General features: G+C 41.0%; 1 protein-coding gene across 6 annotated transcripts; it reads left to right on the plus strand.

The window, feature by feature from the left end:
* Window positions 1-895: 895 nt before the first annotated feature.
* LOC110530582 (apolipoprotein L6) lies at window positions 896-23,495 on the plus strand. Of its 6 annotated transcripts, none has more exons than XM_090182624.1 (16): window positions 896-1,589; window positions 4,937-5,014; window positions 5,121-5,184; window positions 5,323-5,376; window positions 6,979-7,044; window positions 7,402-7,482; window positions 7,561-7,620; window positions 16,995-17,075; window positions 17,191-17,244; window positions 17,330-17,443; window positions 18,047-18,106; window positions 18,290-18,346; window positions 19,011-19,085; window positions 19,264-19,303; window positions 19,396-19,447; window positions 19,581-23,495. In XM_090182624.1, the coding sequence occupies exons 4-16, from the start codon at window positions 5,341-5,343 to the stop codon at window positions 20,482-20,484; spliced, it is 1,680 nt and encodes a 559-aa protein (XP_090038750.1). In that variant the 5' UTR covers window positions 896-1,589; window positions 4,937-5,014; window positions 5,121-5,184; window positions 5,323-5,340; the 3' UTR covers window positions 20,485-23,495. The 6 variants fall into 6 exon arrangements, with proteins under 6 accessions (XP_090038750.1, XP_021469448.3, XP_036842115.2 ...); XM_021613773.3 differs by having other exon boundaries at window positions 935-1,589; window positions 19,261-19,303; XM_036986220.2 differs by having other exon boundaries at window positions 1,304-1,589; window positions 6,982-7,044; window positions 19,261-19,303.
* Window positions 23,496-23,803: the final 308 nt, after the last annotated feature.

The following is a 23,803-nucleotide window of genomic DNA, read 5'->3' on the forward strand; positions in this document are numbered from 1 at the left end:
GACCCTGTTGACTCATCAGTAGGAAAGATTTGTTTCTCTTTTGGTCCATTCAACAACAGAGCGATACGATCCTTGTTTCAGCAGGATGTTGTATCATGCCTTATTGGAATGGATTTATTGATAATATCTGTTGGAAAAAAGTTTGGATGTTGCCACACACATTCCTACTTGTTAACAAAATTAAGGAAGTTTCCTTTAAAATTATTCATAAATATTATCCTGCCAACCACTATATGAAGAAGTTTAAGGAAAACATCAACTCAAATTGCTCCTTTTGTAATGACCACCCAGAAACAGTTTTGCATCTTTTTTGGCATTGTATGCATGTAAGAAAACTGTGGCAAGACATCAGTAGGTTTATAATTGAACACATTTATGAAGATTTTACACTATTCTGGAGAGATGTACTGTTTGGATTCTTTACATACAATAGAAATAAGCGGAATCATTTTTATGTAATTAATTTCATTATTCTTTTGGCCAAATTTCATATACACAAATGTAAATTTACAAACAGAAAACCACATTTTCGTAGCCTACAAAAAGAAATTGAACTGTATTTTAAGACGGTTAAATGCTCTACTAACAAAAAAGCTGTTAGATTTGTAAGTATATGCATGCCCCTTAAGGTCCTTGTGTAATTGTAATGTGATATTGTACCCCCTAGCTTGATTGTCTATTGTCTGTAATCTATGTATGCTTGTGTTCCCTCATGTGCTTTATGTATTGATTTGTTATTAATAAAAATTACACAAAAAAAAGAAAAAAAAAGTGTGTCAGATCAACCCCACAAGTGATCAAAGTTCTTTACCTGCTCCCTCGAGCTAAATTGAGGGCCAAGGGGGTAACGTTGGTGAATTGGACCTCCATTTAAAATGGCAATCAAACTGCATCCGGTTGCGACAGGGATTCCCCTGAGGGAAACTGGCTAGTAGGAGAGCAGAGGGGGAGAAAACAACCTGTATGGACTGTAGACAAGGTCGCTTTTGTGTCAAACAAGAGAAACGGATACGCTGTGGGTTAAAAAGGTGGATTTTGGAGCATTCATTGCAACTGTTCTTTACTGTATGGCACAAATTACGAAGAAGTTGGACATCATTGTGGCTGCAGCTGAAAAGTATCTAGTACTTCAGGAGTTCACAGCGGAAGATATCCAAGGGGTATTGGCAATGGAAGATGTCCCCCATTTTTTGTGTGTTTTTGTTGGTAGTTTGTATGGATATTTCCCCCAACCCAAGAATGTTCCCATTTTTGGGATCTTTTTGTTTTCATCCCGCACATTAGGTGGCAGCAATACACATTTTTGGGTGTACTCTGCCAATAAACCTTAAAGAAGAAGTAATGGAAGCGAACATAGTTATTATTACATATGTGACGTAACACACTTTAGCTAGTGTTACAGCCTAAAAAGAAAAGTTCAACAACTGGTAAAGAATCAAGCCAACTGCTAGTTTAATAAACCGAAGAACAACTATTCAGCACAGCCTACATTTCAGCAACCACAGCAACTTCTTTTATGATCGAAAAAGGCTTTCAACGCGTATATTGCTTGAAGATCACAGATAAACAACCAGTAGGCAGTTGTAATGGTAAGCGTCGAATCATGTTGAAACGGTTTTGATTATACGTTTAAGTGATGTTTTGATCTGTGGTGTCCATTTTTAAACTTACCATAAATTGCTCCTGTATAATAGAGATAGTTAACATTTGTTTTGACAGGATCGGAAAGGGCGATGCCATTGTGGATTTGGAGTGTGAGGGAGAAGTCATAGTTAGCCCATCATAGCCCAATAATGCACTAAAGAAGCCTAAAGTTACTCCGTATCATCAAAGGACATTAAATGTCCCGTTTATAGACGAAATGCCTCTGGAAGACAAACCCGCTAAATACTCAATCTAAACATGAATCGATTCTCAATTGCCTTACGGTTCTATGAACATAAATCCCTCGACTTTCCTAGCACATTTAAAACCATTTCACAAACGCAAAATACACACGGTTTATTTATATGATTTTATTAAGCGTCATACACCTACCAGTGCCCAGCCCACATGGGTTTACAATTTTCCTTGTACTAAAACAAAATAACATTTTACAAATTATAATAATCATGGCAGGTACAGCTACACTACACAAAAAAATACATTGTTTAATTTTTTTTGCAGCCGTCAGTATTTTTCAGTGTCGACAGTCTTCCGTTTACACACAGGTGTTCAGAGACGCAGATAGCTAATTAGCACAGGTAGTCCACTCTGTCTTCCGTCATTGGGGGCTATTCTATGGGTGCTGAAACCAGTTGTTTCTTTTTAAAAACAAAATTGTTATGTCAGAGCTTCAGTAGTTGCTTTTCAACTCCATCCTAAATCGTTTGAGTTTAATCATCTACTTATCGTGGGTCTTCTTAAGAGACCCGAGGCCTTCTCTAAAAGGTAACGCAAATTACGGTACGGTTTTGGAAACCGTATAATGTATTTTTCATATCAGGGTATTTTACGACATCATTTAGGGTTTCCGCACAGACATATCTCCATGTTGCTACGCGTGTTAACGGAAAACCGAGGCAGCCATCTAGCGTGCTCGGAACATCTGTGTGTAAGCATTCAGACCCCTTGCCTTATTCTAAAATGGATTAAAGTTTTTATTTATCATCAATCTACACACAATACCCCATAATGACAAAGAAAAAATTGGTTTCTAGAAAACGTATAAAAAACTGAAATCACATTTACATAGGTATTCAGACCATTTACTCAGTACTTTGTTGAAGCATCTTTGGCAGCGATTACAGCCTCGATTCTTCCTGGGTATGACGCTACAAGCTTGGCACACCTGTATTTGGGGAGCTTCCCATTCTTCTCTGCAGATCCTCTCAATCTGTATCAGCTTGGATGGGTACTGTCGCTGCACAGCTATTTTCAGGTCACTCCAGACATGTTCGATCAGGTTCAAGTCCGGGCTCTGGCTGGGCCTCTCAAGGACATTCCAAGACATGTCCCGAAGCCACTCCTGCATTCTCTTGGCTGTTTCCTTAAAGTTGTTCTCCTGATGGAAGGTGAACCTTTGCCCCAGTCCGAGGTCCTAAGCGCTCTGGAGTAGTCTTTTAATTTTTTTTATTTAAAAAAAAAACTTTAATCTGTTCATCTTCCCCTTGATCCTGACTAGTCTCCCAGTCCCTGCCCCTGAAAAACATCCCCACAGCATGATGCTGCCACTACCATGCTACACTGTAGGGATGGTGCCAGGTTTCCTCCAGATGTGACGCTTGGCATTCAGGCCAAAGAGTTCAATCTTGATTTCATCAGACCTGATAATCTTGTTTCTCATGGTCTGAGAGTCCTTTAGGTGCCTTTTGGCAAACTCCAAGTGGGCAGTCATGTGCCTTTTTTTTTACTGAGGAGTGGCTTCCATCTGACCACTAACATAGATGGCTGATTGGTGCTGCAGAGATGATTGTCCTTCTGGAAAATTCTCACATCTCCACAGAGGAATTCTGGAACTCTGTCAGAGTGACCATCGGGTTCTTGGTCACCTCCCTGATCAAGGCCCTACTCCCCCGATTGCTCAGTTTGGCCGGCGGCTAGCTCTAGGAAGAGTCTTGGTGATTCCAAGACTTCCATTTAATAATGATGGAGGCCACTGTGGGGACTTTCAATGCTGCAGATTTCTTTTGATACCTTTCGACAGATTTGTGCTTCAACACAATCCTGTCTCGGAGCTCTACGAACAATTCCTTCAGCCTCATGGCTTGGTTTTTTTCTCTGACATGCACTGTCAATTGTGGGACCTTTTATATAGACAGGTGTGTTCCTTTCCAAATCATGTCTGATCAATTGAATTTACCCCAGGTGGACTCCAAACATTTCAAGCATAATCAATTGAAACCAGATGCACCGGAGCTCAATTTCGAGTCTCATAGCAAAGGGTCTGAATACTTAAGGTATTTCTGTTTATTTTTAATACATTTGCAAAACAATTTTAAAAACGTTTTTCGCTTTGTCGTTAATGGGGTAGTGTGTGTAGATTGAGGAAAACAATTTAAATAATTTAAAAATAAGGCTGTAACAAAATGTGGATAATGTCAAGGGGTCTGAATACTTTCTGAATGCACTGTAAGTGGGGAGGGAGTGTAGTTGATCAACTGGAGGCACACAGAGCATATGGATCTGTGCAAAACTGCTACAGTAAGTGTGTATTTTTATTTTAAAGATTTTTTCTCACTGTTATGAATGTGAAAGATAAGGGGCATATCATCATATGTTTCGAAAACTGCTTTGCAAGCTATGATTAACGCGTTTTTCTAAACAAATGAAACTTAGCGTCGGAATTGTAGTTCACACTGAGCCAACCGTGGGCAAGTTTTTTTTTTTGAGAGAGAGAGTTCAATTATGGTGAAACTGAGTGGCCTACATATTGATACGAACAACCCAACACCTAGCGACCTCTTCAAGGGGTTCATTGTTGCTGGACCTGGGTTCGAGTCCTGGTCGGGGCTACCCTGCGAATTCACTACACTGGTGTCGGAAGTGGGAGGGTGCCCGTTAGGCCATCGGAGAGGCGTGCACACGAGGGACTTGGTATAGTATTGAAACGCGGCGACATTCTTTCCCAAAGGAAGAGAGTATAATGTAGTGACCAACCCAACACCTAGCAATCTCGTCAAGACCTCTTGGCATAACGGTTAAGGTGTTGGCTTGACAATTGTCGGATCTGGGCTCGAGACCCGGTTTGGGCTGCCCCCAAATTCGCTACAATAGGTTTTCTTTAATACAAGAACCATAACCATTGACCAATCATTCTGTGTATTTTTCTAAATCCTCTGAATTAATCCACAATGAGCAGCCTAGTGTAGAAAGAGGGCAGTGCTGTTATGTTATATCCCCCCCCTCAATATTTATAATTTTTTTTTAATGATATTGATGGCATCTTTAATTGCAGGAAAAGTAGAAGGCTGAAAACACATCAGGATCAAAGGAGAATCTCACCTCTTCTGAAAAACACTCTAAAACCAAATCGGTAAGCATTTTGGTCTAATTTGTTGCTGTACTCTTTATTCATCAATATGGAATCTCAACTCAGAATGTACTTAACTGTAAAACATGTGTCCCTTTCTTTGTTTCAGGATAACCTATCTACACAGTGATCTGTCAGCCAGCAGTGACAGTCTCTCAGACAAGACCTCAAAGGTGAGGCTGGTGTTACACAATGTAACTTGCCTCCAATTTGTTTTGCATGCAACTAGGTTGCATTTGGATCGCTTCATATAACACCCCCAGCAAATAATAAGCAGCTTTTAATTTCTTTTTTATGTCTTTATCTGTCAGAACAAACTGGTTGGAGCCATGAACAAGCTGAATCCTTTTAAATCAACTCCCAAAGTAAGACATCATAGCTGTTGTACTAGCCAATGAGATTACACTAATAAGATCCCTCCAGAAAAAAATAGATTTCACTTGTAGAAAATCAATGATTTCGCATGAAATTCATGTGGTTTTTCCATAGGTTGTGCATATTTTCTTTCACTATCATATGACAGTTTGAACTATGAAGATAGAGTAATTACATTTATAACGATGCTTGAGACTGATAGTTTGAGCTGAATATGGTGGCAACATCTACAGCCCGAGAACAAACATACTGAACAAAATATAAATGCAACATGCAACAATTTTTATGATTTTACTGAGTTACAGTTTATATAAGGAAATTAGTCAATTTAAATAAATAAATTAGGCCCTAATCCATAGATTTCACATGACTGGGGATACAGATATGCATCTGGTGGTCACAAAAATGTGTCAACTAACTTTCTGTCCTGAATACAAAGTCTTATGTTTGGGGCAAATTAAATACAATACATTACTGAGTACCGCTCTCCATATTTTCAAGCATAATGGTGGCTGCATCATGTTACTGGTATGCTTGTAATTGTTAAGGGCAGGGGAGTTTTTCAGGATAAACAAAGAAATGGAATGGAGCTAAGCAAAATCCTAGAGGAAACCTGGTTGTCTGCTTTCCACCAGACACTGGGAGATACATTTACTTTTCAGCAGGATAATAACCTAAAACACAAGGCCAAATCTACAGTGGAGTTGCTTACCAAGAAGACAGTGAATGTTTGAGTGGCAGAGTTAGTTTTGACATAAATCTGCTTGAAAAACTATGGCAAGACTTAAATGATTGTCTAGCAATAATCAACCAATTTAACAGAACTTGAAGAACTTTGAAAAGAATAACGGGCAAATATTGTACAATCCAGGTGTGCAAGGCTCTTAGAGACTTACCCAGAAAGATTCACAGCTGTAATCACTGCCAAAGGTGACTCTAACATGTATTTACTCAGGGGTGTGAATACTTATGTCAATTATATTTCTTTTTCATTTTCAATAAACTAGCTAACATTTCTAAAAACATGTTTTCACTTTGTCATGATGCGTTTTTGTGTGTGTATATAAAAACATATTTATTTTAATCCATTTTGAATTCAGGCTGTAACACAACAAAATGTGGTCAAAGTCAAGGGTTATGAGTACTTTCTGAAGGCACTGTATATAAGGAACCAGGATCAGATGTTGAAGAGCCACCTGCCACCACAGAAAAGCTTCCCAGCCACAGACATTCCTATGCAAGGCCCTGTTCATCTGTTACTGTTCCTGTTTCATTATGTAATTCAAGTCGTATTGCATGTTATTTCTGTCAGAATTACCAATGGAGCCATATCAAAAATGAATCCATTCTGCTCTTTAACTACAGTAAATATTACAATGAATTTAACTGTTGGTGGTGGTGCTTGTATCAATGATTATGATTTTTGTGAAATGTTCGTTAGGATTATGATGGCGTGATGTTTTCAACGTCGTGATAGTGCCGGTTTGTGTTGGTGGTTTTGAGTTCAGTGCAAGTGGTGATGCTGCAGAGATGTTAATCAATATGGTGAGAAGGATGATCCCTTTAAAATAACAATGTCTTTCCTTGTTCAGAAGGACAATGAAGATGCAAAGTTACTCAGGGACAAGGAAAGGCAGGAAGAGGAAAAGCAAAAAACTGTGAGTTAGTTACATTTATACCACACACACTTGTTCTACTATCCTAGCGGAGACTTAAAATTGATTTCCATTCTAAATCTTATTTACCCTAAACCTAACCACTAACCATAATTCTAAACATAACTGAAAATAGCCTTTGTGATTGTGGGGACATTGGAAATGTTCTTTGTTTTACTATCCTTGTGGGAAGGATAGAAGATCAAGACCATACACACAATCAAAGTTGCTTCTCTCTTTCGAAAGTCCCCTCTCTTCCTTGTCTCCACCTTTTCCTAAAGTTCCCACCAGCCTTTGCTTCTCTAACTCCTACAAAGTCACAGGAACAGAACAGTGATTGACTGTGGGTGTCCTTGTCAGGTCAAAAGCAATCTGATCCAGAGAGAGAGGAAGGAGAGAACTGAAACACAGCCGGCAGTTCCTCCCAGACCCACTGAAGAGGTAGGCAAACTGCTCCTCCTTACTGTATGTCAAATGTTTTATATATCTCTACTGAGGTTGTCTGTCACCTCTCCACAGGAGCTGAAGGATACAGCCTTACATGACAGACTGAAGAAGAGAGAGACGAACGACAATCAGGTATGGTTTACACCAGTCATGTTCATTTTTGGATGTGTGTTATCTATAGTGGGGTCTGAATTTAATTTGAGGGTCAAAGATCATACTTCCAAGACTTGCTAACCTCTCACCATTAACATGGGGATGTTAGCATGTCTTGGGGGTATGATCTTTGATCCTCTTGTAACTATTCCCTAATAATTATTCACGATTCATTCAGGATTATCCATAATCATTGAAGCATCCACATTAGGGCTGTCCCGGACCAAAAAATAAATACTTAGTCGCCTGAAAGTCATCTGTTCGATTCGCCAATTTTTTAAATTTTTATGAGTATTTTCACCTATATAGACACTATGTGTTTTAATAAAATCAACTATATGCATTGAGCTTGTCTAATGCTTTTTAAATGAAATAAAACACAAATGACTCGGGAGCCAGACATCTAGCTAGATAAGCTGAAGAAAAACATACATTTGACCAAACCATTGTCATCCCTCTCCTGCTGGCTTTTGCAGATTCTGCCATTACTCTCCTGAAGTTGCCGGTAATAGGCTAAATGAGGAGTCGGCAACCTTTCTCATGTAGCATGCCAATTTATCTTACTATTTCTACCTATCTGTGTGCCAGTTGTGGTTTTCATAAGCACATTTTTGTGGAACAGTTTTGTTTTATAATAACGTCTTCATATCTCAGTCATTGTCATGTGATTAATCAAAATTCTATCCAAATTTGAATAAAAATGATAAAAACCTAAAGTGACTCCTATTGCCATTGCCAACTATGTAAAAAATCGTGCCTAGATAAAGACAACAAATAAAAACATTGCAGCCTGCAAGTAGAAAATATTCTGATTTAAAAAATAAATAACCTATAAATCACATTGGCTACGCATGGCCTGTCTGCAACCAACTTGAAACATTGTATTAAGTTTGGTCTGGCCCAATGCTTGCCTAACGAACTTGCAACATTGTATAAAATATTCTGGGCGCTCAGTTTCTGTGCCAGTGAGCTCAGGACAAACACAGCTGTAGGCTATTTACGCAAGGGATATGAAGCAGTGCTTGACTTGGGCAGGAGCTCAATAGAGCTGAGTACCGACACCTCAAATGCTCTACTGCTTGAGCTTCTGTTCCTCTTATAGAATATTATCTCAAAAGTATTGTGGAGCTCCTGTACTTAAACAGTACCAGCACCAAAAATGAGAACTGGAACCTATTTGTCTAAGTCAAGAAGTTATCAGATAGGTCTGTTTGATGACGTTTCCACTGGATCGGAGCATGACATTTTTTCCTTTCACGCTGAGTGGTTATCGAAAGGGAAAGAGCTGGAAAGATTTTAAAAATACATTGAACTATTGTCATTCTCAATGGATGTAAAAACATACTTTGTTTGCTTGCTATTTAGGTGAAGAAAACATTACTTTGAGAAGCTCTACAGCCAATCAGAAATACTATCAGATCCCCAAATGGGCACATTCCTATTCCTACATTTGCGAGCAGGCCAGGTAGCCTACAGGCCTACTTCTAAGGGTAGTCAAACTCCAAGCGGGCTGTCATGTGCCTTTTACTGAGGAGTGGCTTCCGTCTGGCCACTACCATAAAGGCCTGAAAGGTGGAGTGCTGCAGGGATGGTTGTCCTTCTGAAAGGTTCTCCCGTCTCCACAGAGGAACTCTGTCAGTGACCATTGAGTTCTTGGTCACCTCTCTGACCAAGGCTCTTCTCCCCCGATTGCTCAGTTTGACCAGGTAGCCAACTCTAGGTAGAGTTTCTGTGGTTCCAAACTTCTTCCATTTAAGAAAGATGGCGGAAACTGTGTTTTTGGTGACCTTCAATGCTGTAGACATTTTTTGATACCCTTCCCCAGATCTGTGCTTCGACAATATCCTCTCTCTGAGCTCTACAGACAATTCCTTCGACCTCATGGCTTGGTTTTTGCGCTGACATGAACTGTCAATGGTGGGACTTTTTATTTAGACAGGTGTGTGCCTTTCCAAATGATGTCCAATCAATTAAATTTACCACAGGTGGACACCAAGTTGTAGAAACATGAAGCATGATCAATGGGAACAGGATGCACCTGAGCTCAAGTTCGAGTCTCATAGGCAAAGAGTCTGAATATGTACAGTACCAGTCAATGGTTTTTCTTTGTTTTTACTATTTTCTATATTGTAGAATAATAGTGAAGACATCAAACTATGAAATAATACATATGGAATCATGTAGTAAACAAGTGTTAAACAAATCTACATTTTATATTTGAGATTCTTCAAAGTAGCCACCCTTTGCGTTGATGACAGCTTTGCACACTCCTAGGTCAGTTAGGATCACTTTATTTTAAGAATGTGAAATGTCAGAATAATAGTTGAGATTTATTTAAGCTTTTATTTATTTATTCACATTCCCAGTGGGTCAGAAGTTTACATACACTCAATTAGTATTTGATAGCATTGCCTTTCAATTGTTTAACTTGGGTCAAATGTTTCGGTGTAGGCTTCCACAAGCTTCCCACAATAAGTTCCTCCTGACAGAGCTGGTGTAACTGAGTCAGGTTTGTAAGCCTCCTTGCTCGCACATGCTTTTTCAGTTCTGCGCACAAATGTTCTATAGGATTGGAGTCAGGGCTTTGTGATGGTCACTCCAATACCTTAACTTTGTTGTCCTAAAGCCGTTTTTCCACAACTTTGGAAGTATGCTTGGGGTCGTTGTCCATTTGGAAGACCCATTTGCGACCAAGCTTTAACTTCCTGACTGAAGTCTTGATGTTGCTTCAATATATCAACATAATTTTCCTGCCTCATGATGCCATCTATTTTGTGAAGTGCACCAGTCCCTACTGCAGCAAAAGGACCACCACAACATGATGCTGCCACCCCCGTGCTTCACGGTTGGGATGGTATTCTTTGGCTTGCAAGCCTCCCCCTTTTCCCTCCAAACATAACGATGGTCATTATGACCAAACAGTTCTATTTTTGTTTCATCAGACCAGAGGACATTTCTCAAAAAAGTACAATCTTTGTCTCCATGTCCAGTTGCAAACCGTAGTCTGGCTTTTTTATGGCGGATTTGAAGTAGTGGATTTTCTTTGCTGAGTGGCCTTTCAGGTTATGTCAACATAGTACTCGTTTGACTGTGGATATAGATACATCTGTACCTGTTACTTTCAGCATCTTCACAAGGTCCTTTGCTGTTCTGGGATTGATTTGCACTTTTCGCACCAAATTACGTTCATATCTAGGAGACAAAACGCGTCTCCTTCCTGAGTGGTATGACAGCTGTGTGTTCCCATGGTGTTTATACTTGCGTACTATTTTTTGTACAGATGAACGTGGTACCTTCAGGTGTTTGGAAATTGCTCCTAAGGATGAACCAGACTTGTGGAGGTCTACAATTATTTCTGAGGTCTTGGCTGATTTCTTTAGATTTTCCCATGATGTCAAGCAAAGAGGCACTGAGTTTGAAGGTAGGCCTTGAAATACATCCACAGGTACACCTCCAATTGACTCAAATGATGTGAATTAGCCCATCAGAAGCTTCTAAAGCCATGACCTCATTTTCTGAAATTGTCCAAGCTGTTTAAAGGCACAGTCAACTTAGTGTATGTAAACTTCTGACCCACTGGAATTGATACAGTGAAATAATCTGTCTGTAAACAATTTTTGGAAAAATGACTTGTCATGCACAAAGTAGATGTCCTAACTGACTTGCCAAAACTATTGTTTGTCAACAAGAGATGTTTGGAGTGGTTGAAAAATGAGTTTTAATGACTCCAACCTTTGTGTGTGTGTGTGTGTGTGTGTGTGTGTGTGTGTGTGTGTGTGTGTATATCAGCAAAAAAAAAAAACTCTCACTGTCAACTGTTTTATTTTCAGCAAACTTAACATGTATAAATATTTGTTTGAACATAAGATTCAACAACTGAGACACAAACTGAACAAGTTCCACAGACATGTAACTAACAGAAATGGAATAATGTGTCCCTGAGCAAAGGGGTGGTCAAAATCAAATTAAGTCAGTATCTGGTGTGGCCACCAGCTGCATTAAGTACTGCAGTGCATCTCCTCCTCATGGACTACACCAGATTTGCCAGTTCTTGCCGTGAGATGTTTCCCCACTCTTCCACCAAGGCACCTGCAAGTTCCCGGACATTTCTGGGGTGAAGGGCCCTAGCCTTCACCCTCCGATCCATCAGGTCCCAGACGTGCGCAATGGGATTGAGATCCGGACTTTTCGCTGGCCATGGCAGAACACTGACATTCCTATCTTGCAGGAAATCATACACAGAGCGAGCAGTATGGCTGGTGGCATTGTCATGCTAGAGGGTCATCTCAGGATGAGCCTCTTTTAGTGTCATAAGTTTTCATAACTGTGACTTTAATTGCCTACTGTCTGTAAACTGTTAGTGTCTTAACGACTGTTCCACAGGTGCATGTTCATGTTTATGGTTCAAGCATAGGAAACAGTGCTTAAACCCTTTACAATGAAGATCTGTGAAGTTATTTGGATTTTTACGAAGTATCTTTGAAAGACCTTGTCCTGAAAAAGGAACATTTCTTTTTTTGGTGTGTGTATATGTACATACAGTGGGGCAAAAAAAGTATTTAGTCAGCCACCAATTGTGCAAGTTCTCCCACTTAAAACGATGAGAGAGGCCTGTAATTTTCATCATAGGTACACTTCAACTATGAGAGACAAAAAAATCCAGAAAAATCACATTGTAGGATTTTTTAATGAATTTATTAGCAAATTTTGGTGGAAAATAAGTATTTGGTCACCTACAAACAAGCAAGATTTCTGTTTCTCACAGACCTGTAACTTCTTCTTTAAGAGGCTCCTCTGTCCTCCACTCGTTACCTGTATTAATGGCACCTGTTTGAACTTGTTATCAGTATAAAAGACACCTGTCCACAACCTCAAACAGTCACACTCCAAACTCCACTATGGCCAAGACCAAAGAGCTCTCAAAGGACACCAGAAACAAAATTGTAGACCTGCACCAGGCTGGGAAGACTGCATCTGCAATAGGTAAGCAGCTTGGTTTGAAGAAATCAACTGTGGGAAGAATTATTAGGAAATGGAAGACATACAAGACCACTGATAATCTCCCTCGATCTGGGGCTCCACACAAGATCTCACCCGTGGGGTCAAAATGATCACAAGAACGGTGAGCAAAAATCCCAGAACCACACGGGGGGACCTTGTGAATGACCTGCAGAGAGCTGGGACCATAGTAACAAAGCCTATCATCAGTAATTCACTACGCCGCCAGGGACTCAAATCCAGCAGTGCCAGACGTGTCCCCTGCTTAAGCCAGTACATGTCCAGGCCCGTCTTAAGTTTGCTAGAGAGCATTTGGATGATCCAGAAGAAGATTGGGAGAATGTCATCTGGTCAGATCAAACCAAAATATAACTTTTTGGTAGAAACTCAACTCGTCGTGTTTGGAGGACAAAGAATGCTGAGTTGCATCCAAAGAACACCATACCTACTAAGAGGCATGGGGGTGGAAACATCATGCTTTGGGCTGTTTTTCTGCAAAGGGACAAGGACGACTGATCCGTGTAAAGGAAAGAATGAATGGGGCCATGTATCGTGAGATTTTGAGTGAACCTCTTTCCATTTCAAGGTCCTGGAGTGGCCTAGCCAGTCTCCAGCTCTCAACCCCATAGACCATTTTTGGAGGGAGTTGAAAGTCTGTGTTGCCCAGCAACAGCCCCAAAACATCACTGCTCTAGAGGAGATCTGCATGGAGGAATGGGCCAAAATACCAGCAACAGTGTGTGAAAACCTTGTGAAGACTTACAGTAAACGTTTGACCTCTGTCATTGCCAACAAAGGGTATATAACAAAGTATTGAGAAACTTTTGTTATTGACCAAATACTTATTTTCCACCATAATTTGCAAATAAATTCATTAAAAATCCTACAATGTGATTTTCTGGATTTTTTTCTTCTTCTCATTTTGTCTGTCATAGTTGAAGTGTACCTATGATGAAAATTACAGGCCTCATCTTTTTAAGTGGGAGAACTTGCACAATTGGTGGCTGACTAAATACTTTTTTGCCCCACTGTACGTATGTGTATGTATATACACTGCTCAAAAAAATAAAGGGAACACTTAAACAATACAATGTAACTCCAAGTCAATCACACTTCTGTGAACAATACATTTCACATGCTGTTGTGCAAATGGAATAGACAACAGGTGGAAATTATAGGCAATTAGCAAGACACCCCCAATAAAGGAGTGCTTCTGCAGGTGGTGACCACAGACCACTTCTCAGTTACTATTCTTCCTGGCTGATGTTTTGGTCACTTTTGAATGCTGGCGGTGCTTTCACTCTAGTGGTTTCATGAGACGGAGTCTACAACCCACACAAGTGGCTCAGGTAGTGCAGCTCATCCAGGATGGCACATCAATGCGAGCTGTGGCAAGAAAGTTTGCTGTGTTTGTCACCGTAGTGTCCAGAATATGAAGGCGCTACCAGGAGACAGGCCAGTACATCAGGAGACGTGGAGGAGGCCGTAGGAGTGCAACAACCCAGCAGCAGGACCGCTACCTCCGCCTTTGTGCAAGGAGGAGCACTGCCAGAGCCCTGCAAAATGACCTCCAGCAGGCCACAAATGTGCATGTGTCTGCTCAAATGGTCAGAAACAGACTCCATGAGGGTGGTATGAGGGCCCGACGTCCACAGGTGGGGGTTGTGCTTACAGCCCAACACCGTGCAGGACGTTTGGCATTTGCCAGAGAACACCAATATTGGCAAATTCGCCACTGGCGCCCTGTGCTCTTCACAAATGAAAGCAGGTTCACACTGAGCACATGTGACAGATGTGACAGAGTCTGGAGACGCCCTGGAGAACGTTCTGCTGCCTGCAACATCCTCCAGCATGACCGGTTTGGCGGTGGGTCAGTCATGGTGTGGGGTGGCATTTCTTTGGGGGGCCGCACAGCCCTCCATGTGCTCGCCAGAGGTAGCCTGACTGCCATTAGGTACCGAGATGAGATCCTCAGACCCCTTGTGAGACCATATGCTGGTGCGGTTGGCCCTGGGTTCCTCCTAATGCAAGACAATGCTAGACCTCATGTGGCTAGAGTGTGTCAGCAGTTCCTGCAAGAAGAAGGCATTGATGCTATGGACTGGTCCGCCCGTTCCCCAGACCTGAATCCAATTGAGCACATCTGGGACATCATGTCTCGCTCCATCCACCAACGCCACGTTGCACCACAGACTGTCCAGGAGTTGGCGGATGCTTTAGTCCAGGTCTGGGAGGAGATCCCTCAGGAGACTATCCGCCACCTCATCAGGAGCATGCCCAGGCATTGTAGGGAGGTCATACAGGCACGTGGAGGCCACACACACTACTGAGCCTCATTTTGACTTGTATTAAGGACATTACATCAAAGTTGGATCAGCCTGTAGTGTGGTTTTCCACTTTAATTTTGAGTGTGACTCCAAATCCAGACCTCCATGGGTTGATAAATTTGATTTCCATTGATAATTTTTGTGTAATTTTGTTGTCAGCACATTCAACTACAGTGCCTTGCGAAAGTATTCGGCCCCCTTGAACTTTGCGACCTTTTGCCACATTTCAGGCTTCAAACATAAAGATATAAAACTGTCTTTTTTTGTGAAGAATCAACAACAAGTGGGACACAATCATGAAGTGGAACGACATTTATTGGATATTTCAAACTTTTTTTTAACAAATCAAAAACTGAAAAATTGGGCGTGCAAAATGATTCAGCCCCCTTAAGTTAATACTTTGTAGCGCCACCTTTTGCTGCGGTTACAGCTGTAAGTCGCTTGGGGTATGTCTCTATCAGTTTTGCACATCGAGAGACTGAAATTTTTTCCCATTCCTCCTTGCAAAACAGCTCGAGCTCAGTGAGGTTGGATGGAGAGCATTTGTGAACAGCAGTTTTCAGTTCTTTCCACAGATTCTCGATTGGATTCAGGTCTGGACTTTGACTTGGCCATTCTAACACCTGGATATGTTTATTTTTGAACCATTCCATTGTAGATTTTGCTTTATGTTTTGGATCATTGTCTTGTTGAAAGACAAATCTCCGTCCCAGTCTCAGGTCTTTTGCAGACTCCATCAGGTTTTCTTCCAGAATGGTCTTGTATTTGGCTCCATTCATCTTCCCATCAATTTTAACCATCTTCCCTGTCCCTGCTGAAGAAAAGCAGGCCCAAACCATGATGCTGCCACCACCATGTTTGACAGTGGGGATGGTGTGTTCAGTGTGATGAGCTGTGTTGCTTTTACGCCAAACATAACGTTTTGCATTGTTGCCAAAAAGTTCAATTTTGGTTTCATCTGACCAGAGCACCTTCTTCCACATGTTTGGTGTGTCTCCCAGGTGGCTTGTGGCAAACTTTAAACAACACTTTTTATGGATATCTTTAAGAAATGTCTTTCTTCTTGCCACTCTTCCATAAAGGCCAGATTTGTGCAATATACGACTGATTGTTGTCCTATGGACAGAGTCTCCCACCTCAGCTGTAGATCTCTGCAGTTCATCCAGAGTGATCATGGGCCTCCTGGCTGCATCTCTGATCAGTCTTCTCCTTGTATGAGCTGAAAGTTTAGAGGGACGGCCAGGTCTTGGTAGATTTGCAGTGGTCTGATACTCCTTCCATTTCAATATTATCGCTTGCACAGTGCTCCTTGGGATGTTTAAAGCTTGGGAAATCTTTTTGTATCCAAATCCGGCTTTAAACTTCTTCACAACAGTATCTCGGACCTGCCTGGTGTGTTACTTGTTCTTCATGATGCTCTCTGCGCTTTTAACGGACCTCTGAGACTATCACAGTGCAGGTGCATTTATACGGAGACTTGATTACACACAGGTGGATTGTATTTATCATCATTAGTCATTTAGGTCAACATTGGATCATTCAGAGATCCTCACTGAACTTCTGGAGAGAGTTTGCTGCACTGAAAGTAAAGGGGCTGAATAATTTTGCACCATTAATAATTTTATACCATTAATTTCTATTGGGCACTAAATCTGAAACCCAACTAAAACTGCAAATGCATCCAAGCATGATGTTGTCATTGCATTCTAGGACCAAGTGCTAAACTTTTGACACTTCAATTCTAAGATTATTTAGGGGTGTCAATTTTGACCCCTACCCTTTTTGAGAAAAAACAAGTATTACTTGTTAACAAAGTCTTCCTCTGAGCAATTGTTTTAGTATAAAATATAATGGAGCATACAATATAGCTCAGTATTTGAATTGTTTATTTTATACAGTTATTACTGCTCATCTTCATCAAGGATGTCAATCATTTCTGACCCCTCTGTATATGTAGTGTACCGGTATCTCTGTTTAATTAATGCACAATTCAGATGGTGACTATATTCGTCCTTCTGACTATTTCAGGCTAACTGTAATATGATGCAGAGTGAGAGGAAAGGGAAAACTGCTGAAACTCCAGTGGTTCCTCCTAGACCCACAGAAGAGGTAGGCTTGGATGATTGACTGGTCAGGATTTATAATCATATCTAAATTATCTGTATCTATCAGTTATCCTGTGTCATGGTGGCTCATATAGGAGGATTTTGTCTTATGTTTCCAGGAGATAAACAGACCAGCCAGACGTGGTCAGCAAAATACAAAAAAAGACAATCTGGTAAGCGCATGCACATACGCTCGCACATACGCTCGCACACACACGCAAACATATGCACACTCCTTATCTGTAATTTATTTTCTAGGACCAATGTGATGATGAATGCCTTAAAGAGGGTGAATCTCTCTTCCCGGTGGTAAAAGAGGGAGAGGACAAGGATGAAGAAGAGGCCGTGGTTAAACTTACAGATAGCACATCAGTAAGTTTGTTTTCATCTTATATTCTACATCCCCCTAGACCTCGACCTGTATCCACAAAGCTTCTCGGAGTAGGAGCGCTGATCTAGGATTAGTTTGGGCTTTTAGACCGTAATGATTATATTGACAGGTGGGGTCCTGATCCTAGATAAGCACTCATACTCTGATACGCTTTAGGAATATGGGCACAGTACTCTATCCTTGCTGTGTTCATGCAAATATCAGGGTTTCACTTCAATTCAGTTAAGATTATTCCATGATTAAATGCTGGTGTTTTCCAGATTTTCTCATCATGTTTCTAACAGACACTATGAGTTTTTTTTTTTAATGTTTTTTTTATTTGACCTTTTATTTAACTAGGCAAGTCAGTTAAGAACATTCTTATTTTCAATGACGGCCTAGGAACAGTGGGTTTAACTGCCTTGTTCAGGGGCAGAACGACAGATTTGTACCTTGTCAGCTCAGGGATTTGAACTTGCAACCTTTCGGTTACTAGTCCAACGCTCTAACCACTAGCCTATCCTAACCACTAGGTGAACCAAATTAACACTTCCCTTTACTTGCCCTTTGCGTTAATGTATTGATTTGCATTCTATTGTTCTTAGGCCAAGATGCGAGAACCCACGAGACACAATCCTTTCATGCCACGTGGTGCTGGAGGCAAGGTAACGTTCAAACCTCCTATTTTCATGCACACACATCTGTTGATCTCCCATTGTGTACATTGTAGTTCCCTTCCTCCAGGTGTTAACTATGGTTTACAATATGCATATTATGGTTCCGTTGTGGGATAACTGTTATATTCCTCTAGTGTAAAAGTTGTTATATTTGATTATTGTCTGTTTCAGGGTAAAACCAAGAAGCGTGAACCCCAGCAGGGAGTTTCAGTCAGTGACTCAACAGAGGTAGCTCTGCACCCTGACACTCCTACTAACACTGTTCTGCCAGATACCCGTGCTGTTTTAATGGATATCTACTGTACAACCGTCACTCCTGAGGTTTTGTTTGTGTATGCGATTGCTTGACTGCCACAGTTAACAGACTGTAAAGTGGCCCAGGATTGCAAAATGGCTGTCACATGAGGTCTATTAGATGACTAGCTCTTTTTTTTTTCTTGGTCACTGGAAGGATTTTCCCACACGGTATTCTCTACTCCCAACTAAGATTATTATTTTTTTAAATTATCTTCTGTTCTCTTTATCTCTACCTACCAAAAACCCAGCCACACCACCTCGCCCCTTACTTTGCATTGTGAATTGATTAGATTGCTATTTGCCTAAACTTGTTCCCCTGCTTCCTGTTTCTTTGAACCCTGGAAGATTTTAGATGCTCAACTTCTGCAAAACAGCAGAGAAAGGAACTGAAATCCAAAATCGCAACTTGAAATCTGAAACTGACCACATATTTTCTCAGTTCTGGCCTGTGAATCTGATCTCTGATTAATTGTCTCTATATCTTGGTTGCTACACTGGCAGCAAAAACATTGGTTTGCCAAGAAATGTTCTACTTTTCTTTAGTGTGTAGAATGTATACATAACAGCATGTCATTTATCACCCCTGCCCTCTCAGAACAAAGGTGGAAATAAATCATTATTCGACCAATTGGAGGTATTCCGTATTAATCCAGCGGAGCCAGAGCAGCAGGTTGGTTTCTGTAAACAATGTTAATAATATCAATCTGTGCTCTTAAATACCCACAGATTTACTTTTCACTCTTGGTTTCCTCTAACTGCCATGGAGTTGTGCAATTGATTTTAAATAGATTTTTGATTGAAAAGTATGATTTTCTGAAGCTGATTTAGGAAAATGTGTGTCTCAGCAGAATATGGATGGCCTGATGGAGTGGTGGAGCACAGTGGAGCGTGAGTCCGAAACATGCACACATACACACAGTACTAGCGTAGGGGTATTCCTTAAACTTGATCCAAATGAAGCCCTTTCTCTTTTGCTGCAGAGTGGGAAGACATGCCTCAAGAGCATGACATGACTGAGAAAGAGGAGGCCAAGTAAGTGATTCCTTATGTTGGGTGTTACCTTATGTGCGTGCACCTGTATAGAACAGCCATGTTATAAAGCTGGTAAATCATACTATAGTAAGTAAGCATGGAAAATACTAATTCATCTGAACTTGTTTTCCAGGGTGTTTGCAGTGACAGCTGAGAAGGTGCAGAAAGGTATCCGTGTGTTCAACAAGCTGTTCTCAGATCGTGCAGAGAGCCTGTGGCAGCACGTCATTGACCTTAACAACATTGCAGACGCCCTCGACTGTTTCAACAAGAAGACTAAGATCGCCCAAATCACTGGTGGTTCCACCAGCGCGGTAGGAGGCGTATGTACCATTGTAGGCCTCGCCCTGGCCCCCGTCACCTTCGGAACCTCTCTGATTGTCACGGCGGTGGGGCTGGGCGTGGCCACGGCGGGTGGCCTCACCACGGCTGGAGCCGGAATCTCCAACACGGTCAACAACTCCATGGACCGCAAGAAGGTGGAGGCCATCGTGACGGACTACCAGGAGAAGATAACCGACATCAACAAGTGCATGCTGTTCATCAAGCAGGGGATTGAGAGTCTGCGCAGGTTCGACCTGCTGAAGATGAAGAAGCATGCGTACAACCGCGACTTCCCGGGCCTCAACAACATCTACGAGGATGGTGCCATGGCCGGGAAGGCCATCCTCATTAACGCCAATGAGATGATGCGTGTGGTGCAGATAGCCAACGTGGCGGGCAGCACCGCTGCAAGAGCTGTCCAGATTGCTAGCATGGCCACCGGAGTGCTCACCGGCCTCTTTGTGGGCATGGACATCTACTTTGTGGCTAAGGACTCCAAGGAGCTGAAGAAGGGAGCCAAGTCAGAGTTTGCAGCCAAGATCAGGGAGGTGGCGACCCAGCTGCATGATGGACTGGTGGAGCTCAATGGCATACGGGTTGAGCTGCAGTCCTCAGATCCAGGCAACACCAATGAGACCAACATCCAAAACACAGATAATACCAATTACAGCAAAAAAACAGACATCTCTGATGACGATATTAACAACTATTAAACCTCTATCAACAAAAGCAATGTTGATAACAGCAATACTTCAGATAACAGCCATAAGACCAGAAAAATCCTAAACTGTATTTCCAACCCATCTCTACAACGACACATCCTGTCAGCATTAACACTACTAGTAGCAACGTTGAGGCTCTGATTCCCCAGTCTCTCTTTCATAGCACAAGCACCCATGCCTGAAACATTTTTTTTAGACTGCAAAAATGGAACCAGATGATATCTCCAGTCATCACTGGCTTGGGTTAAGAACTGTTATTAAAACTTACCTCTGTAATATCTAGCAAAATAGTATATTGTATGACGAGCTCATGTCCACATTTTCCCTTGTCTTGCCCCAAAGAGTTGTATTGTAGTTGTGCGCATTGTGCCTATCTCGACAATATTATCTACAGGACTTTATGAAAAGTAAGGGTTGAAAGTTAAATCAGTTTGTTCATGGGGGCAGGAAACAGTTCACAGATGAAAATTATGGAAATATGTTTGTTTTTTAATATTACAAATACATTCTCATACACATTATGGAAGGGATCGTTGTGTCTATATTTTCTAGTACAGACTAGTGTAAAAAGCTAAATGTAATATTTTAAAGTTCAGGCAAATATTTTGATGGTTTCGATTTTTGATAGATACACACACACAATCTTTGTACATACCTATGGTACTATACATACAGTACCAGTCAAAGGTTTGGACACACCTACTCATTCAAGGGTTTTTCTTTATTTTTATTATTATAGAATAATAGTGAAGACATCAAAACTATGAAATAACACATATGGAATCATTTAGTAACCAAAAAAGTGTTTAAATATATTTTTATTTGTTTAAGCATACAGTGCCTTCGGAAAGTATTCAGACCACTTTACTTTTTCCACATTTTGTTACATTACAGCCTTATTCTAAAATTTATTTGTTTTTCCCCTTAATCTACACACAATACCCCATAATGACAAAGCAAAAAAAGTTTTTTAGAACATTTTGCTAATTTATTAAAAATATAAAACATTGCAAGTATTCAGACCCTTTACTCAGTACTTTGTTGAAGCACCTTCAGCAGCAATTACAGCCTTGAGTCTTCTTGGGTGTGACGCTACAAGCTTGGCACACCTGTATTGGGGAGTTGCAGATCCACTCAAGCTCTGTCAGGTTGGATGGGGAGCATGGCTGCACAGCTATTTTAGGTCTCTCCAGAGACGTTCCATCAAGTTCAAGTCCGAGCTCTGGCGGGGCCACTCAAGGACATTCAGAGACTTGTCCCGAAGCCAATCCTGCATTGTCTTGGCTGTGTGCTTAGGGTCATTGTCCTTTTGGAAGGTGAACCTTTGCCCCAGTCTGAGGTCCTGAGTGTTCTGGAACAGTGTTTCATTAAGGATCTCTCTGTACTTTGCGCCGTACATCTTTGCCTTGATCCTGACTAGTCTCCCAGTCCCTGCTGCTGAAAAACATTCCCACAGCGTGATGCTGCCACCACCATGCTTCACCGTAGGTACGGTGCCAGGTGTCTTCCAGACGTGATGCTTGGCATTCAGGCCAAAGAGTTCAATCTTGGTTTCAGCAGACCAGAGAATCTTGTTTCTCATAGTCTGAGAGTCTTTAGGTGCCTTTAGGCAAACTACAAGCGGGCTGTCATGTGCCTTTTACTGAGTGGTGGCTTCAATCTGGCCACTCTTCCATAAAAGCCTGATTTGGTGGAGTGCTGCAGAGATGGTTGTCCTTCTGGAAGGTACTCCTATCTCCACAGAGGAACTCTAGAGCACTGTCGGAGTGACCATCGGGTTCTTGGTCACCTCCCTGACCAAGGTCCTTCTCCCCCGATTGCTCCGTTTGGCAGGGCAGCCAGCTGTAGGAAGAGTCTTGGTGGTTCCATTTAAGAAAGATGGAGGCAACTGTTTAGAAAGCACTTTCGCTACACCTGCCATAACATCTGCTAAATATGTGTATGTGAACAATACAATTTGATTTCTTGGGGACCTTCAATGCTGCAGAATATTTTTGGTATCCTTCACCAGATCTGTGCCTCAACACAATCCTGTCTCGGAGCTCTACGGACAATTCCTTCGACCTCGTGGCTTGGTTTTTGCTCTGACATGCACCGTCTATGGTGGGACCTTATATAGGCAGGTGTGTGCCTTTCCAAATTATGTCAAATCAATTGAATTTAACACAGGTGTACTCCAAGTTGTAGAAACATGTCAAGTATGATCAATGGAAACACCATTCACCTGAGCTTAATTTTGATTCTCATAGCAAAGGGTCTGAATACTTATGTAAACAAGGTATTTGATTTTTGTTTTTAATAAATTAGCAAAAATGTATAAACCTGTTTTCACTTTGTCATTATGGGGTATTCTGTGTAGATTTCTGAGGAATTTGTTTTATTGAATACATTTTAGAATAAGGCTGTAACGTAACAAAATTTGGAAAAAGTCAAGGGGTCTGAATACTTTCCGAAGGCACTGTGGGGTAGGGGTTTTGTCACGATTTTATTCCAAAGAAAACATTGCTTATTGCATTGCTTCATTTTTAGGTCTGTTCGGGGGAATATTAATTTATATTGAAACATTCAGGTTTTTAATTAAGTCTAACTTTTATTTAATTAAGTCTAATTAAGTCTAACTTTTTTATTTTAGGTTAGGAATTAATGTTCTATTACTGAGTAGTGCCTTACTCATTTATATTAAGTCGAATATAAATGAGGTCTCACTTTAGGATTATTCTATTTTCCTGTCTTAGATTGGAAAGGTCTCAGCTGCTATGCAATTCAGTCCCTGTGTCTCCCCTGTCTCCTTCACTTGTGTGTGGTACTGATGCTGGATAAGTGATCTCTCCCTCTTTCTCTTTTACTCACTGACAAACTGGAGATGCCTCTTACAAAGGGCAGGGTCAGAGATTATTTTTCATTGGTCAATTTTAGTAACAATTTTTGTTTTGCAATGTAGTATTTATCTAAAGAGTATATATGAAATGTAATAAGTTGCTAATAAACGTACATATTATACAGTTGAATCTGTTTAATTTTAAGGAACAGGGTTGCAGACGTTTCCCTCGTTCTGCCTCTGCTGCTGTGTCATGCCTTAGATACTGTATTTGTTCAACAAGTGGCCAAGCTCATTTATCAAATTGTCCTCTATAGCAATGTTTTATGTAGCAAGGTGGAAGGCCGTGTGTATATCTCTGTGTTGGACTTGAAAGGCAAAGATTGTAAAAAAAGATAAGCCATTGATTTAGTGGCTGCAGGGAAAGACGGACATGTATGGTTAGAGTCAGAAGTTTACATACAGCTAAGCCAAATACATTTAAACTCAGTT

This window comes from Oncorhynchus mykiss, chromosome 8 (assembly GCF_057628025.1).
Source record: "Oncorhynchus mykiss isolate SJ-2025 chromosome 8, ASM5762802v1, whole genome shotgun sequence".
Classification (NCBI taxonomy): domain Eukaryota; kingdom Metazoa; phylum Chordata; class Actinopteri; order Salmoniformes; family Salmonidae; genus Oncorhynchus; species Oncorhynchus mykiss.

Coding starts and splice junctions, on each gene's coding strand:
- LOC110530582 (XM_021613773.3), top strand. CDS start 5,341: ATGAACAAGCTGAATCCTTTTAAATCAACTCCCAAA. Junction 17,245..17,329: donor ATACAAAAAAAGACAATCTG/GTAAGCGCATGC, acceptor TTTATTTTCTAG/GACCAATGTGATGATGAATG. Junction 18,347..19,010: donor CAGTCAGTGACTCAACAGAG/GTAGCTCTGCAC, acceptor CTGCCCTCTCAG/AACAAAGGTGGAAATAAATC.